Source organism: Labrus bergylta, chromosome 14 (genome assembly GCF_963930695.1).
Source record: "Labrus bergylta chromosome 14, fLabBer1.1, whole genome shotgun sequence".
NCBI classification, from domain to species: Eukaryota; Metazoa; Chordata; class Actinopteri; order Labriformes; family Labridae; genus Labrus; species Labrus bergylta.
In genome coordinates, this window is record NC_089208.1 from 276,778 (window position 1) to 290,532 (window position 13,755).

Sequence of the window (13,755 nt, forward strand, 5' to 3'; positions counted from 1 at the left end):
ACACTGAATCACTCAAACACTGAATCACTGAATCACTGAATCACTCAAACACTGAATCACTCTAACACTGAATCACTCAAACACTGAAACACTGAATCACTCAAACACTGAATCACTCAAACACTGAATCACTCTAACACTGAATCACTCAAACACTGAAACACTGAATCACTCAAACACTGAATCACTCAAACACTGAATCACTCAAACACTGAATCACTGAAATCACCGAAATCACTGAATCACTCAAACACTGAATCACTCAAACACTGAATCACTGAATCACTCAAACACTGAATCACTGAATCACTGAAACACTGAATCACTCAAACACTGAATCACTGAATCACTGAATCACTCAAACACTGAATCACTGAATCACTCAAACACTGAATCACTCAAACACTGAATCACTGAAACACTGAATCACTGAAGCACTGAATCACTGAAACGCTGAAATCACTGAATCACTGAAACACTGATACCACTGACAAACACTAAATCACTGAATCACTGAAATCACTGAAACACTGAATCACTGAAACACTGAAATCACTAAATCACTGAAACACTGAAATCACTGACAAACACTAAATCACTGAAACACTGAAATCACTGACAAACACTAAATCACTGAAATCACTGAAGCACTGACAAACACTGAAATCACTGAAACACTGAAATCACTGAATCACTCAAACACTGAAACACTGAAACACTGAATCACTCAAACACTGAATCACCGAAATCACCGAAATCACTGAATCACTCAAACACTGAAATCACTCAAACACTGAAACACTGAATCACTCAAACACTGAATCACTCAAACACTGAAACACTGAATCACTCAAACACTGAATCACTCAAACACTGAAACACTGAATCACTCAAACACTGAATCACTCTAACACTGAATCACTGAATCACCGAAATCACCGAATCACTCAAACACTGAAATCACTGAATCACTGAATCACTCAAACACTGAATCACTCAAACACTGAATCACTGAATCACTCAAACACTGAATCACTGAATCACTCAAACACTGAATCACTCAAACACTGAATCACTCAAACACTGAATCACTGAATCACTCAAACACTGAATCACTGAATCACTGAATCACTCAAACACTGAATCACTGAATCACTCAAACACTGAATCACTCAAACACTGAATCACTCAAACACTGAATCACTGAATCACTCAAACACTGAATCACTCAAACACTGAATCACTGAATCACTCAAATCACTGAATCACTCAAACACTGAATCACTGAATCACTGAATCACTCAAACACTGAATCACTCAAACACTGAATCACTGAATCACTCAAACACTGAATCACTCAAACACTGAATCACTGAATCACTGAATCACTCAAACACTGACTCACTGAATCACTGAAATCACTCAAACACTGAATCACTGACTCACTGAATCACTGAATCACTCAAACACTGAATCACTCAAACACTGAATCACTGAATCACTCAAACACTGAATCACTCAAACACTGAATCACTGAATCACTGAATCACTCAAACACTGAATCACTCAAACACTGAATCACTGAATCACTCAAACACTGAATCACTCAAACACTGAATCACTGAATCACTGAATCACTCAAACACTGACTCACTGAATCACTGAAATCACTCAAACACTGAATCACTGACTCACTGAATCACTCAAACACTGAATCACTGAAATCACTCAAACACTGACTCACTGACTCACTGAATCACTCAAACACTGAATCACTGAAATCACTCAAACACTGAATCACTGAATCACTGAAATCACTCAAACACTGACTCACTGAAATCACTGACTCACTGAATCACTCAAACACTGAATCACTCAAACACTGAATCACTGACTCACTGAATCACTGAATCACTCAAACACTGAATCACTGAATCACTCAAACACTGAATCACTGAATCACTGAATCACTGAAACACTGAATCACTCAAACACTGAATCACTGAATCACTCAAACACTGAATCACTGAATCACTGAAACACTGAATCACTCAAACACTGAATCACTCAAACACTGAATCACTCAAACACTGACTCACTGAATCACTCAAACACTGAATCACTGAATCACTGAATCACTCAAACACTGAATCACTGACTCACTGAATCACTGACTCACTGAATCACTGAATCACTCAAACACTGAATCACTCAAACACTGAATCACTGAATCACTCAAACACTGAATCACTCAAACACTGAATCACTCAAACACTGAATCACTGAATCACTCAAACACTGAATCACTGACTCACTCTAACACTGAATCACTGAATCACTGAATCACTCAAACACTGAATCACTCAAACACTGAATCACTGAATCACTCAAACACTGAATCACTGAATCACTCAAACACTGAATCACTGAATCACTCAAACACTGAATCACTCAAACACTGAATCACTGAATCACTCAAACACTGAATCACTGAATCACTCAAACACTGAATCACTGACTCACTCTAACACTGAATCACTGAATCACTCAAACACTGAATCACTCAAACACTGAATCACTCAAACACTGAATCACTGAATCACTGAATCACTCAAACACTGAAACACTGAATCACTGAATCACTCAAACACTGAATCACTCAATCACTGACTCACTGAATCACTGAATCACTCTAACACTGAATCACTGACTCACTCTAACACTGAATCACTGAATCACTGAATCACTCAAACACTGAATCACTCAAACACTGAATCACTGAATCACTCAAACACTGAATCACTGAATCACTGAATCACTCAAACACTGAATCACTGAATCACTCAAACACTGAATCACTGAATCACTGAATCACTCAAACACTGAAACACTGAATCACTGAATCACTCTAACACTGAATCACTGAATCACTGACTCACTCTAACACTGAATCACTGAATCACTCAAACACTGAATCACTGAATCACTGAATCACTCAATCACTGACTCACTGAATCACTGAATCACTCTAACACTGAATCACTGACTCACTCTGCTCAGTGGATCTTTATTGGCCTTTAAATGTTGAATATGAGTGAAGAAGACAAGTGTCACACACATTGTTCAATTAACGATTACATGATTTACAAAACCAATTAAATTCACATGAATAATCAACATTAGACAAAAAAACAACCTTTATAGACGTTTGACATTTAGAGATGTGGTTGGGTTATCCAAACAGGTACATTAATGTTTGATAGGCTACCTTTAAGATAAACATAAGATCACAGATTCAGAAACATGAACGTTCTCTAAATGGTTTTAAAAAGAGAGCAAACAGCCACTTTAAAGGCAAAAGTTTACACAAAATATGACGTATATATCAATTTTAGACACGCCGAATTAAAAAGTGTGTGTTAAACCTTCAGATGTTCTCTGAATTTAAACATTAAAATGAGTGTAAGTTAATAAAAAAGCGCTGAATCATTAAATGACATATTCCTCTCATGAGGTTTGGTGGCTGCAGGATGGCGGCTCTCCTCAGATGATGAAGGACGACACCAGATGATGAATAAAGATGGACGATGTGTTGGCAGCTTAATTTGCTTTCTTTTCTCTCACCGTATGAAATGGAGACTTCAGGACGACGTGAGCATCGATGACCCTCCAAAGGAGACTCGACCGCTGAGAAAACAACAGCGACGTTGGATAGCGGCCATTATCGTGCCCGATGAATCAAAAGCGCTTCCTCAACGGATATCATGGTACGATACCTTTACAGATCTCGTGGCGTATCGCGAGACTGGACTAAAACATTTACAGTACTCGTGGCGTATCGCGAGATTTGACTAAATGCACGGGAATTGGTAATGTCTGCGCTTAAACTTTAAAAATAGAAAATATTTGTTCAACAATCTAAAAAAAGACTGATTATAAATATTAACTTCGTTAGTTAAAGCAGATTAAACTCAGATGTAGCTAAAAACAACATACAACAAATCAAAATAAGTACAAAAAGTTACTAAACATGTTCAAATAATTACACATTTGTAAGTTTTAAAAATTCAACGTAGCCTAATTTGTGTTTTCACCTTCTGTTTTCACATGTTGGATACTTTGATTGATGACAAGTGACATTTATTTTATTTTATTGTTTTTTTTATTATTATTTGCACAGTAAAAAACAATTACACAAACAAAATAGAAATGATTCAGTGCAGGAAGAGGCTTAAAAATGTAAAAGTTTATTTCAAGCCTTCACCAAAATAATGTTCAAATATCACCAAATAAAAAATAAAGAAATAAGATACAGAAAATAATATGCAGGCTACACAAAAATGTAAAATATAAATATGAATGAAATACAGTCTATATTGGTGTTACCCTGTTTAAGTCCCATATGGTCTAGCGGTTAGGATTCCTGGTTTTCACCCAGGCGGCCCGGGTTCGACTCCCGGTATGGGAACAAGCACTTTGGGGACAGCAGTAGATCAGTCTTTAGGGACTCATACTCAGAACTAGAGAGTAGCTGGTTAAGGATCAAATCTGGAAATATGTCAGTTTACTTCCTGAACACTTCCAAGGTGAGCAACAGGTACCACCATCAGCTCAGCAGCTGCTCGCTGTGAGCAGCTCTGACATCTCTGTCAGTGCACGTCCAAAGGATCCAGTTTGTGCATGTGTGTTTATTTCAGCCTGTGTGTGTGTGTGTCTGTGTGTGTGTGGCATGTTCAACTGTGTAGAACTGAATTTCCCCTCGCTGGATTAATTAAGGATATCTTATCTTCAATGTGTGAGTCACCTGTCTATCACACCAGCGCTAAAATAAACTACTAATCAAAAACGTGGTTCAGATAAAAACCATAAACCATGGATGATGAGAAGTTTAGAAAACAGCAGTTATTTGTATTTTCTGGCATTTGTTGCAACATTTTACTAAGAGGCAGGTTTTTGAAAGATGTGATTCCATGATTTACTGTGATGACCCCGTCACCATGCAGGACTCTGGTAGTCTTTGGCCTGCTGCAGGAGGCTTGTCCTGCTGGGCGCTCATCTGCAGGATCATCTGCACCATGGGCCACTCTGGTCTACCCCTAAAAATACCCTGCTAGGGACTCTGTACTTACTGTACAAGGGCAGTGCTGAATGGCTCTGATTGGTCAGTCACAGCAGGGTAAAGATCTGCTGGTTTCCCTCATTCAGTAGATTCTGATGTTGTGGCTCTCTGAAGTCTGATCTCCCTCAGACTCACCTACATTTGTTTCTTTAGTTAATTATGTTTGTGCACTCCCATATGGTCTAGCGGTTAGGATTCCTGGTTTTCACCCAGGCGGCCCAGGTTCAACTCCCGGTATGGGAACAAGGATTTTGTGGGCAGCAGTAGATCAGTCAGTAGGGACTTGGTTTGGGAACTGGGAGTTGCTGGTTCAAGGTTCAAATCTGTAAATTTGTCTGGTATCAGAGGTGAACACTGGTGAGGTTCTCTTGAAGCAGCTCAGGAGCGCTCGCTGTTCTGACATCTCTCCATTAGTGCATATCCACAGGTGTGTGTGTGTGTGTGTACTTCAGCCTATGAGCATGTTCAACAACAGAGTGTAGAACTGAAATTTGTGATTTTATTTTTAACACCTGTAGTTAAACCAGTGCTAAAATAAACGACTAATAAAAAAGGAAAAGTGATTCATGAGAATTAAAAAAAACACAACGGTTAATTGTATTTTCAGGCATTTTTTGTGACATTTCACTAAGAAGCAGACGTGAATATATATATATATATATATATATATATATATATATATTTAAGTTGATCTCTGTAAGGTCTTATTGATTTAAAGTCGGGGAAAGAAACAAGCATGAGTTAGTGTGATACTGAAAAGAAGAAAAACATTAAATCATACGTCTTTCTTGTTTTTTTATTGAATTAATAGATTTGATGAACTGACTTCATGCCTGAAACAAGACGATTATAATTGTTTTTGTTTGTTTTCCAGTCAGATGATTGATTTTCTGATTGATGCTGTGGCTCTCTGACATCTGATCTCCCTCAGACTGACCAACATTTCAACATTTGATTCTTTAGTTAAGTTTGTGCACTCTTTAACACGTTCACCACTGATGATACACATTAAAACACACCTCATGACTCTTGTTATCGATTCATTTAACTAGTTTTATGGAAGCCCATTTCCGCCAGTTAAAAAAAGAAAAATGAAAACTTGGCTTTGTTGAGATTTTTTTTGACCATAAAAAGAAATTATGAGATAATAAAGTCATAATTATGACATTCAAGGATGCATCACGGTCACATTGAAGACTACATTCAAAATGTTTGATCTTTATCTCATAATTTTCTGAATTTTCAATTTTTCTTTTTTTAACTGGCGGAAATGGGATTCCATATTATAGTTTTGTATTATATTATACGTTTTTTTTTTTAATAAACTTCTGACTCATCCCATCTTTTGCCATGATGACCCACGAGAAAGGTTATGACATAACAAATATCTAAATCAGATTTAAATCTAATTAGGACATGTCTGCCTTACTTCTCGTCACTTATCTTATTTTGTTCATTAATCCAGCAGGTTTGATTGGTATTGGAAACAACTGAGTCAAGCCCCAGCCTGCAGTGATAATGTTTTGATATCCTCTACCTGCGTTGAAATTCAGGTAAATTTAGTTTTTTATCCTGCTCCCTGAAATGTTTATTTAGTCATGAGTTGCTGTTTGTCTCCCCCTGGTGGCTGCATCACACACAGACGCTTCTTTACTTTCTGCAGTTTATTCTTACTTCAATAAAGTACAATTTAACCCTGTCTGCAAATCACAAATGCAGACACTTGTTGCAGGACAATGACGTCATTATTAATTTAGTTTGAATAGTCCAATCTGTGTGTTTTGGGAATATAAGAACACTTGAGGTTAAAACATAAATCCACATAAAACAGATTTAGTTCTAGTTGCCAAATATACCGGGCTACCTGTAGGTCTGTATGTCAGAGTGACAGGTAAACTTTAGACAGCTGTCTCCTCTGATCCCTCCCACCTCCCACCTCCTGATGTGTCAGATATTATTATTTGCATGACGGTGAGCAGAGCACCTCCCTCGGTCCTCCTCTCTGTGCAGATACTCCTCCAACCGGACTTTCCTCTCCCAGTTTACCCAGCAGAGGAGGAAGTTAAACAACCAGGGGTGGATCAAGTCTCCGCTCCTCCACAGCTGAAAAAACCTTTCCAAGGAACCAACCTGAGGTGGAACCTGCGCGGCTTTCTCCCGCAGCGACTTCGACGCTTTAGAGAAACTTCTTTTTTTTTACTTTTCTTGTGCGGGATCTAAGCTCGGATCCACTTCATCAACATGTCTGTTAATTCGCGCCACAAGACGACTTCTACGACCTACCGCACCGTCAAAGTGGCCTCTCCGGAGCCGGTGACCAGCACGGTGACCAGCAGGGTGATGTCCGCCGGGTCGGTGTCCCCGTTGCCGCACGCGCTGAACGGTAACTACGAGACGGTGAGGTACCTGGTCCCGGTGCAGCAGGCCATGCAGCAGCAGCAGCAGTCCTTCGTGCTCATGCAGCAGCCCATGATGCAGCAGCATATTATCCAGCAGCCCATGATGCAGCAGCCCATGATCCAGCAGCCCATGATGCAGCAGATGGTCTCTCCGGTGTACCTGCAGGGTATGACGCACCTGAGCGTCAGCAGCCAGGACACCGACATGTACCTGCAGCGCAGCACCCTGGAGGTGAGCCCCCAAACTTCATTCTGCATTCAAATGCTCAATGTGATAACTGTTAAAAAACTTGGACTGGAGCAAGACTTTCTGAATGTTAAACTCGTCTTTTATAATGAAAATGTAAACTGTACAAAGTGATGCTGAAAGACAGTGCAGTGGGTATAAACTGTGTTATATAACAACAAGCACCCAAGCTGCTTTCAGTAACCATCAAACCCCTGCAGCTAAAGTTCCCCCAACATCATTTCACTCCATGCACAACAAACAACTTCATTCAAAGAATTTTTACAAACTGCGTAAACTCAACAATGATCTGTTTACAGTAAAGAACTGAAATCAGTCTCAAACACTTTATATTTGAAATGGCCTCAGTGTGTTATCAAGCAAACAGAAAATACATTTTGAATCACTATGTGGGTTTGTGCTGACATTTACAGAAACTTCATGCTTCAAGTCTGAAGAGGAGCTCATTAAGTTTGCTGGATTCAAACTATTTAGAAATTATTTGGCTCTACATTTGTAGGCTGATATTATTTAAAAAATAATTGTGTATTCGATATGAGGAAGGAGAGAGGCCTGTACACTTTGCTCAAATGCAACAAAAAGTTTTAATTTATCTCAACATTTAGACCTGAGGTCTTCTTCAGGTGATCATTTTCATTAATTTCAAAAAGTATCACCTGAAGAAGACTTCAGGTTGAGTGTGCGGGCCTCTCTTCTTCCTCAGTCTGCTGATTTTGCATCGCCCTGCTCCTACATCATGTGTGTATAACTACCCACTTTTTCTATTTCTAAGATATAAAACCATCCAAACTAAATATGAGGTCTGCAAAGCTGCTATATCTTCTCATCTTACGGCACCAGCCTCGTCATTTGATGAAAAAGAAAATCGACTTCTCCTTTTATTTTTAAGGTCTGCCTTTGAATTTGCAAACTCGCACATTTAAATCAGAGATGATAAATTAACACAAGTGCAGCTCATGTCTGACTCTGTTATTTGGGATAAAACAGGCTTATGTTATTAAGGTATTGAGGTGAACTCTGTGTGTTCATGGATCAAAACGGATGATGAAAATCCAGAAGGACATTTGCCAAGTTAGAAGGTGAAACAACATATTTGATTATTTGAAAAGCTAACACAACTGTTTAGCATTGTTAGCTCATATGTGGCTGAAGGTTTGCCACATAGAAGCTGAGTTATCATGTTCTACCTTAAAATATCGTCAAATGTTTCCCCGGATGTTGATGGGAGTCATTGGGAATCGAACAAGTAATCCAAACAGTCAGGCTCGATGTTTCAGTTTGGTTTTGGTTTCATGTTGTCTTAAATCATCCAAGCTGTGGTTGTGCAGAGCGGTCCTTCCAGATTCCACATGAGCCCGACAGACTTTTGCAAACCAAACATCTCTCAGCAGATTAAGTTGCAGACTTTAATCGAAAGAATGATTTTTGCACTGCTGTGTTTCGAGGCTTCACACAACATAAACTTTGGATATCTGTCAAAAATACCCACTTCTTGATTGAACAGCGATGAAAAAGGAAAAGTGAAAATATGAGCCCTCCGTCCCCCCTGCTATTGGCTGGAGGTGAATTCTCCGGAGAATATCCTGCTGCGTTCTCACATCAGCTCACTCCGACCTTCTGCACAAAAAATACGGGAAAGCTAGAGGAGAAACTCCGGGTGAAGTCACAGCGAAAAATTAGTTTGCGTTCACACATGCTGCTCCTCCTGGAAATATCAGGAGTTTTTTTAGGAGTTTTCTGCAGGTGTGAAAGACCTAACAGAGTGCGTTAACAGGCACTTGAGTTTTCTGGTTTGGAGATTTATCCAGGTTCCACCTCGATGGAACGAGGGGATCGGTCCAGAGATAAAAACAGTTTTTTTTGCAGTCATTCAGTAATTTAAAAATCGGGTTAAAATGGCGCTGCAGTATCTCACTCTTGATTGGAGGTGTCATACGGGGGTGATAACATTTCTTGCCTGAGGAGTCGGGATTTGTCGAACCAAGTCCATAACTTTGGCGCCGGGGAAACCAATATGTCATTGTCTTAGATGCACAAACACACAATCGGCATTCTTAAAAACCTGATCAGAACCAGGATCTTGAAGTCTGTGTGTTTTTTAGTAGGACGATGACGGTTGCCATAATTCCTGTTAATTATTAAACATGAGCTATGATCCGGCATCATCAAGGTTTGTTAAAGTGCAACATCGAGGTACCAGACGTTTTCTTGTCGGGTTCCCGTTGAATGTCATCGTCGATCTCGAACTGCCGTCTCGTGTTTTGAAAAAAAAAAGTTCACACATAAATCAGTCAGCAATCACATCTGGCTGTGACAAACATCTCAGGCAGTTAATTATTGTGTCGGTCACAATCCGGCTCGCTTGTCAGAGGTCAACATGAGTGTTAGTGGTGTTAGCATGTTTTCAAGCTAGCACGTAGCGTTATTGATTGTGACACTCTGCTCCGAGTTTTCACAGCTAATGATCAGAGATAAATATGTTCATGTGATGGACAGAAAGATGAGCTGTGGTGGTGAAGAAGAAGAAATGTCAGCGTGCAACCATCAGAGGAGAACATGTGTTTTTGCAAACTACGGTAGAATACCGTAAAGTACTGAAATCTTACATGGAGAGCATTAACATGAACTTGTGTATCCAGGTTTTTGATCGTATTCAGGATATGTTGTTTACATGCAGAGAAACCTGGTTATTCATTTCCCTGGTTAAATAAGAGTATCCTGTTTTTGTTTTTAATTTATTTTTTTTATTGGTGACAAGGTGAACAAAATGAAACAAGAATATAGAGACATAATGTTGCACCTATGAAAAGAACAGGCAGGACTCTGTCTTCCGTTTGGCAACTTTATTCTTCCCGGTGCTGTATTTTTTTATGATTATCTTTATTAAAGTCTTTATATGGGATTTTTTGATCCAGCAGATGTCGCCCTTGAGCACCAGCATGACACCAAAACAACTGGCGCTGCATTGTTGTGTTAGCATGCTAATGCTAGCGATCTTTATTCTGCTGGTATCTTCACACTGCATGTAAATTGACCTGAAATGAGCGTGATCTAGAAACACAGTTAAGCAGTGAGTACAGTATGTTATTCTTCTTTTCTCTAGTCCCTCAATTAAACAACTTTTATACACGAGGGGAGGAGTCAGCCGGCCCTTTAAGAAGCATCGGGTCCTCACAACAAAAACGGCATACATGCGCATTCATCTCTTGACCACGACCCCGACCATTTACGTCACCTCTGCACGCAGGCCGATGACTTCATATATCAAAACTTAAAATTAAAAGAGTGAATAACAACTTTGTAATTTCTGTGTAAACTAAACATGAAATTACAGTACCTGTATGTTTTTTTTAATTAACAAATTAAACAAATGTGAAATAATATTATATACAGTACTTCAGTTTTAGTTTTTGAAAGAAGAGTCAAACAAAAAATTTAAACAAATAAAAAATAAAGGTGAGGTAAAAACCCATGAGGGCTCACCTTTAGAGATTGAACAAAGTTAAAATAAAATACAGTAAAAATAATAAAGTAAAAATATTTACTATCACAAATAAAATTTACCCAATTGGAAATTACATACAAACATTGAAAACATAAAAATAGAGCAAAACAGGAGATACAGTATGTAGACAATATAAAAAAATCAGGACAATTCACTATTCACTACAAATCTTTCTTCTGTCAAATTGAATTGCATACAAATATTTCTAGGTCGCAACAATGACATAGACGTGACAACTAAAGCGAGAACAAATAAACAAAGACAAAAAATAAAAATAAAACAGACAAAATAAACACAAAATAGCAAAACATAAGAGTAACCTGTTTTCTGATAACTGCATTTTATCTGCAGAGGTCGAGATCTGCTGTCTTTAACATATCGTTCACTTCCCGGTTTGCTCGTAGACTAACATGGACTCTGTGTCAGTTTGATATGATGTAATGGGGCGTTATTAATAGTTTATTCCTGCTCATCAGTCGATCTGTGTGGTTTGTTGTTACAGCATGTACACGGCTCTCTTCCTCCTCATTCATGACTTTTTACGAGTCACCAGCGTTTTTTTTATGGTTCACCAGAAGACTCTCCCTGGTTCTGATTAACATTAGTTTCCTCAATGCTGCGACCTTTGCCCCCTTGGATGATTCACACACAAGTACAAGTCATTCAACACTTTGGATAACATCTGCTCTCCTCCTCTGCTGCTACTTAACAAATAAATAAATCTGTCCCATATCCTCCCATGTCTGACCGCTCTGAGCTCCTGTTTTCAGACCAGGATTCACACCTTCATGATTTACTGTCAGCTGTTTGAGTCTCAGCGCTCAGAGTCTAATCATCCTGGCGAGTTTGATAGAAATGCACCGCCACACCCGGTTACACTCTGCTGACGCGGCACGCCCTGACATTTGAAGACAAACACAAACATTCTTCCACCTGGTCGGATCACTTCTGTCAGATTACATGTTGATGATCAGAGGTTAGACTGCAGGGTTTACCCCGAACCCCCCCCCCCCCCCCGGGATAAGCAGAAGATGATGTGGATGGATGTCAGACAAATCAAGCATTTAGAATAAAGTACTGAGTATTTAAGGGGAATAAGTGTCTTTCCTCTGCTTTGGACAGTTTGGTTTCATGAAAAGAAAAACGTTCTACAGGCCAACCTTTAGTTTAGTTTTTAAAATGTTACGTTTCAACGCTTCCAATTGTTTGAAGCTCACTTTAACATTTAATTCTCCTCCATTGATGAGTGTAAACGTTCAATATCTAAAACCTGTGAAACCTTTAGAGCGACCTGTTGAACTCTGCAGTAATGGTTAGATTACTGTGACGATGAGATGAGCAGAGGAGAGCTTTGGAGGCAAAAAGTAAACAGATATTTTAAGAGCTGCCCTTTAACTTAACACCTGAAGCATTTATTTATGGTAAATGGACTTGAGCTTGTTCATTTATTTTCTAGTCTTCTGACTTTTCAAAGCACTTTTACACCGTCCATTCACACGCTACAGACAAAGCAGTGGGAGCAACTTGGGTTTAAGTGTATTTCCCAAGGACACATCGGACATGTAGCTGCAGGAGCCAGGGATCAAACCCTCGAGGTGTGAACTGTGGTGAGAGGCCAGAAAACAAAAAAAATAACTTTTTTAATAACGCATTTAACATGATACTAAAACATTTTCTGAAGCTAAAGGATAAAAGTTGCATTTTCGTTCTGAGGATTTTTCATTATTGGTCGAATGTGACAGTCTCTTCTTCTTCTTCTTTAGAGCGTCAGCGGACAGTCGTCAGTGTTCAGCCAGTCGTCCAGGAGCCCTGAGCCCGAGGAGGTGGAGGTAAAGACACACACACACACACACACACACACACACACACACACACACACACACACACACACACACACACACACACACACACACACACACACACACACACACACACACACACACACACACACACACACACACACACACACACACACACACACACACACACACACACACACAGCAGTGAGCCAGTGAGGTTTAACATGAAGGTAGAACATGGAGCTGTTTCTCCAGCAGGACAAACACAAAAGAAGGAAAAAACAGACGGGGGGTTGGTGGGGGGGGGGGGGGGGGGGGGGTGTGAAGTCTGCTGGTTCACACCCGTCCACATGAAGCCTCGACATGGGAACGCACTGCTCTCCGTCTGTACGAGCAGCTCCACCCTGCTGCCTCCTCGCTCACACTGTTAAAACTCCACTTTGTTCATAATAATCACAGAGCAACGCAACTGTCTCAACCCCGATGCACCAATCAGGGAGGGGGTGTTCAGCACAGGTGTGTCCACTTTCAGGTGAATGCTGTGGGCGGGTGCATTCCTCCGATGTGAGCGTGCAGCGTCATGTATATGGGACTGTAAACAGGTCGGTTCTCTCCACTTGACGGCCGCTTTGATGTCATATATCTTGGTTTACAGTGATTACTTTCTTTAATCGTTTTCTGGAGTG

At 39.7% G+C, this 13,755-nt stretch overlaps 3 protein-coding genes and 2 non-coding genes across 8 annotated transcripts in view; 3 read left to right on the forward strand and 2 right to left on the reverse strand.

Annotated features, from left to right (window-relative positions):
• LOC110002940 (putative monooxygenase p33MONOX) overlaps positions 1–3,773 on the reverse strand; it is a 20,602-nt gene extending 16,829 nt beyond the window's left edge. For both annotated transcript variants that reach the window (XM_020658625.3, XM_020658624.3), the window contains exon 1: positions 3,625–3,773. The gene's annotated coding sequence lies outside the window, so the exon portion shown is untranslated. The remainder of the gene's footprint in view (positions 1–3,624) is intronic.
• LOC110002344 (dual specificity protein kinase CLK4-like) overlaps positions 1–13,755 on the reverse strand; it is a 444,306-nt gene that overhangs the window by 56,161 nt on the left and 374,390 nt on the right. The window lies entirely within an intron of this gene.
• Positions 4,397–4,468, forward strand: trnae-uuc (transfer RNA glutamic acid (anticodon UUC)). The gene has a single exon. It is a non-coding gene; the product is annotated as a tRNA-Glu (tRNA).
• On the forward strand, positions 5,291–5,362 carry trnae-uuc (transfer RNA glutamic acid (anticodon UUC)). The gene has a single exon. It is a non-coding gene; the product is annotated as a tRNA-Glu (tRNA).
• Positions 7,147–13,755, forward strand: part of pof1b (POF1B actin binding protein) — a 38,935-nt gene continuing 32,326 nt past the window's right edge. The window contains exons 1-2 of one of the 2 annotated variants that reach the window (XM_065963308.1): positions 7,147–7,750; positions 13,034–13,099. In XM_065963308.1, the coding sequence (XP_065819380.1) occupies positions 7,361–7,750; positions 13,034–13,099 (456 nt within the window). In that variant the 5' untranslated portion in view covers positions 7,147–7,360. The remainder of the gene's footprint in view (positions 7,751–13,033; positions 13,100–13,755) is intronic. The other variant, XM_065963309.1, reaches the window with a different exon arrangement.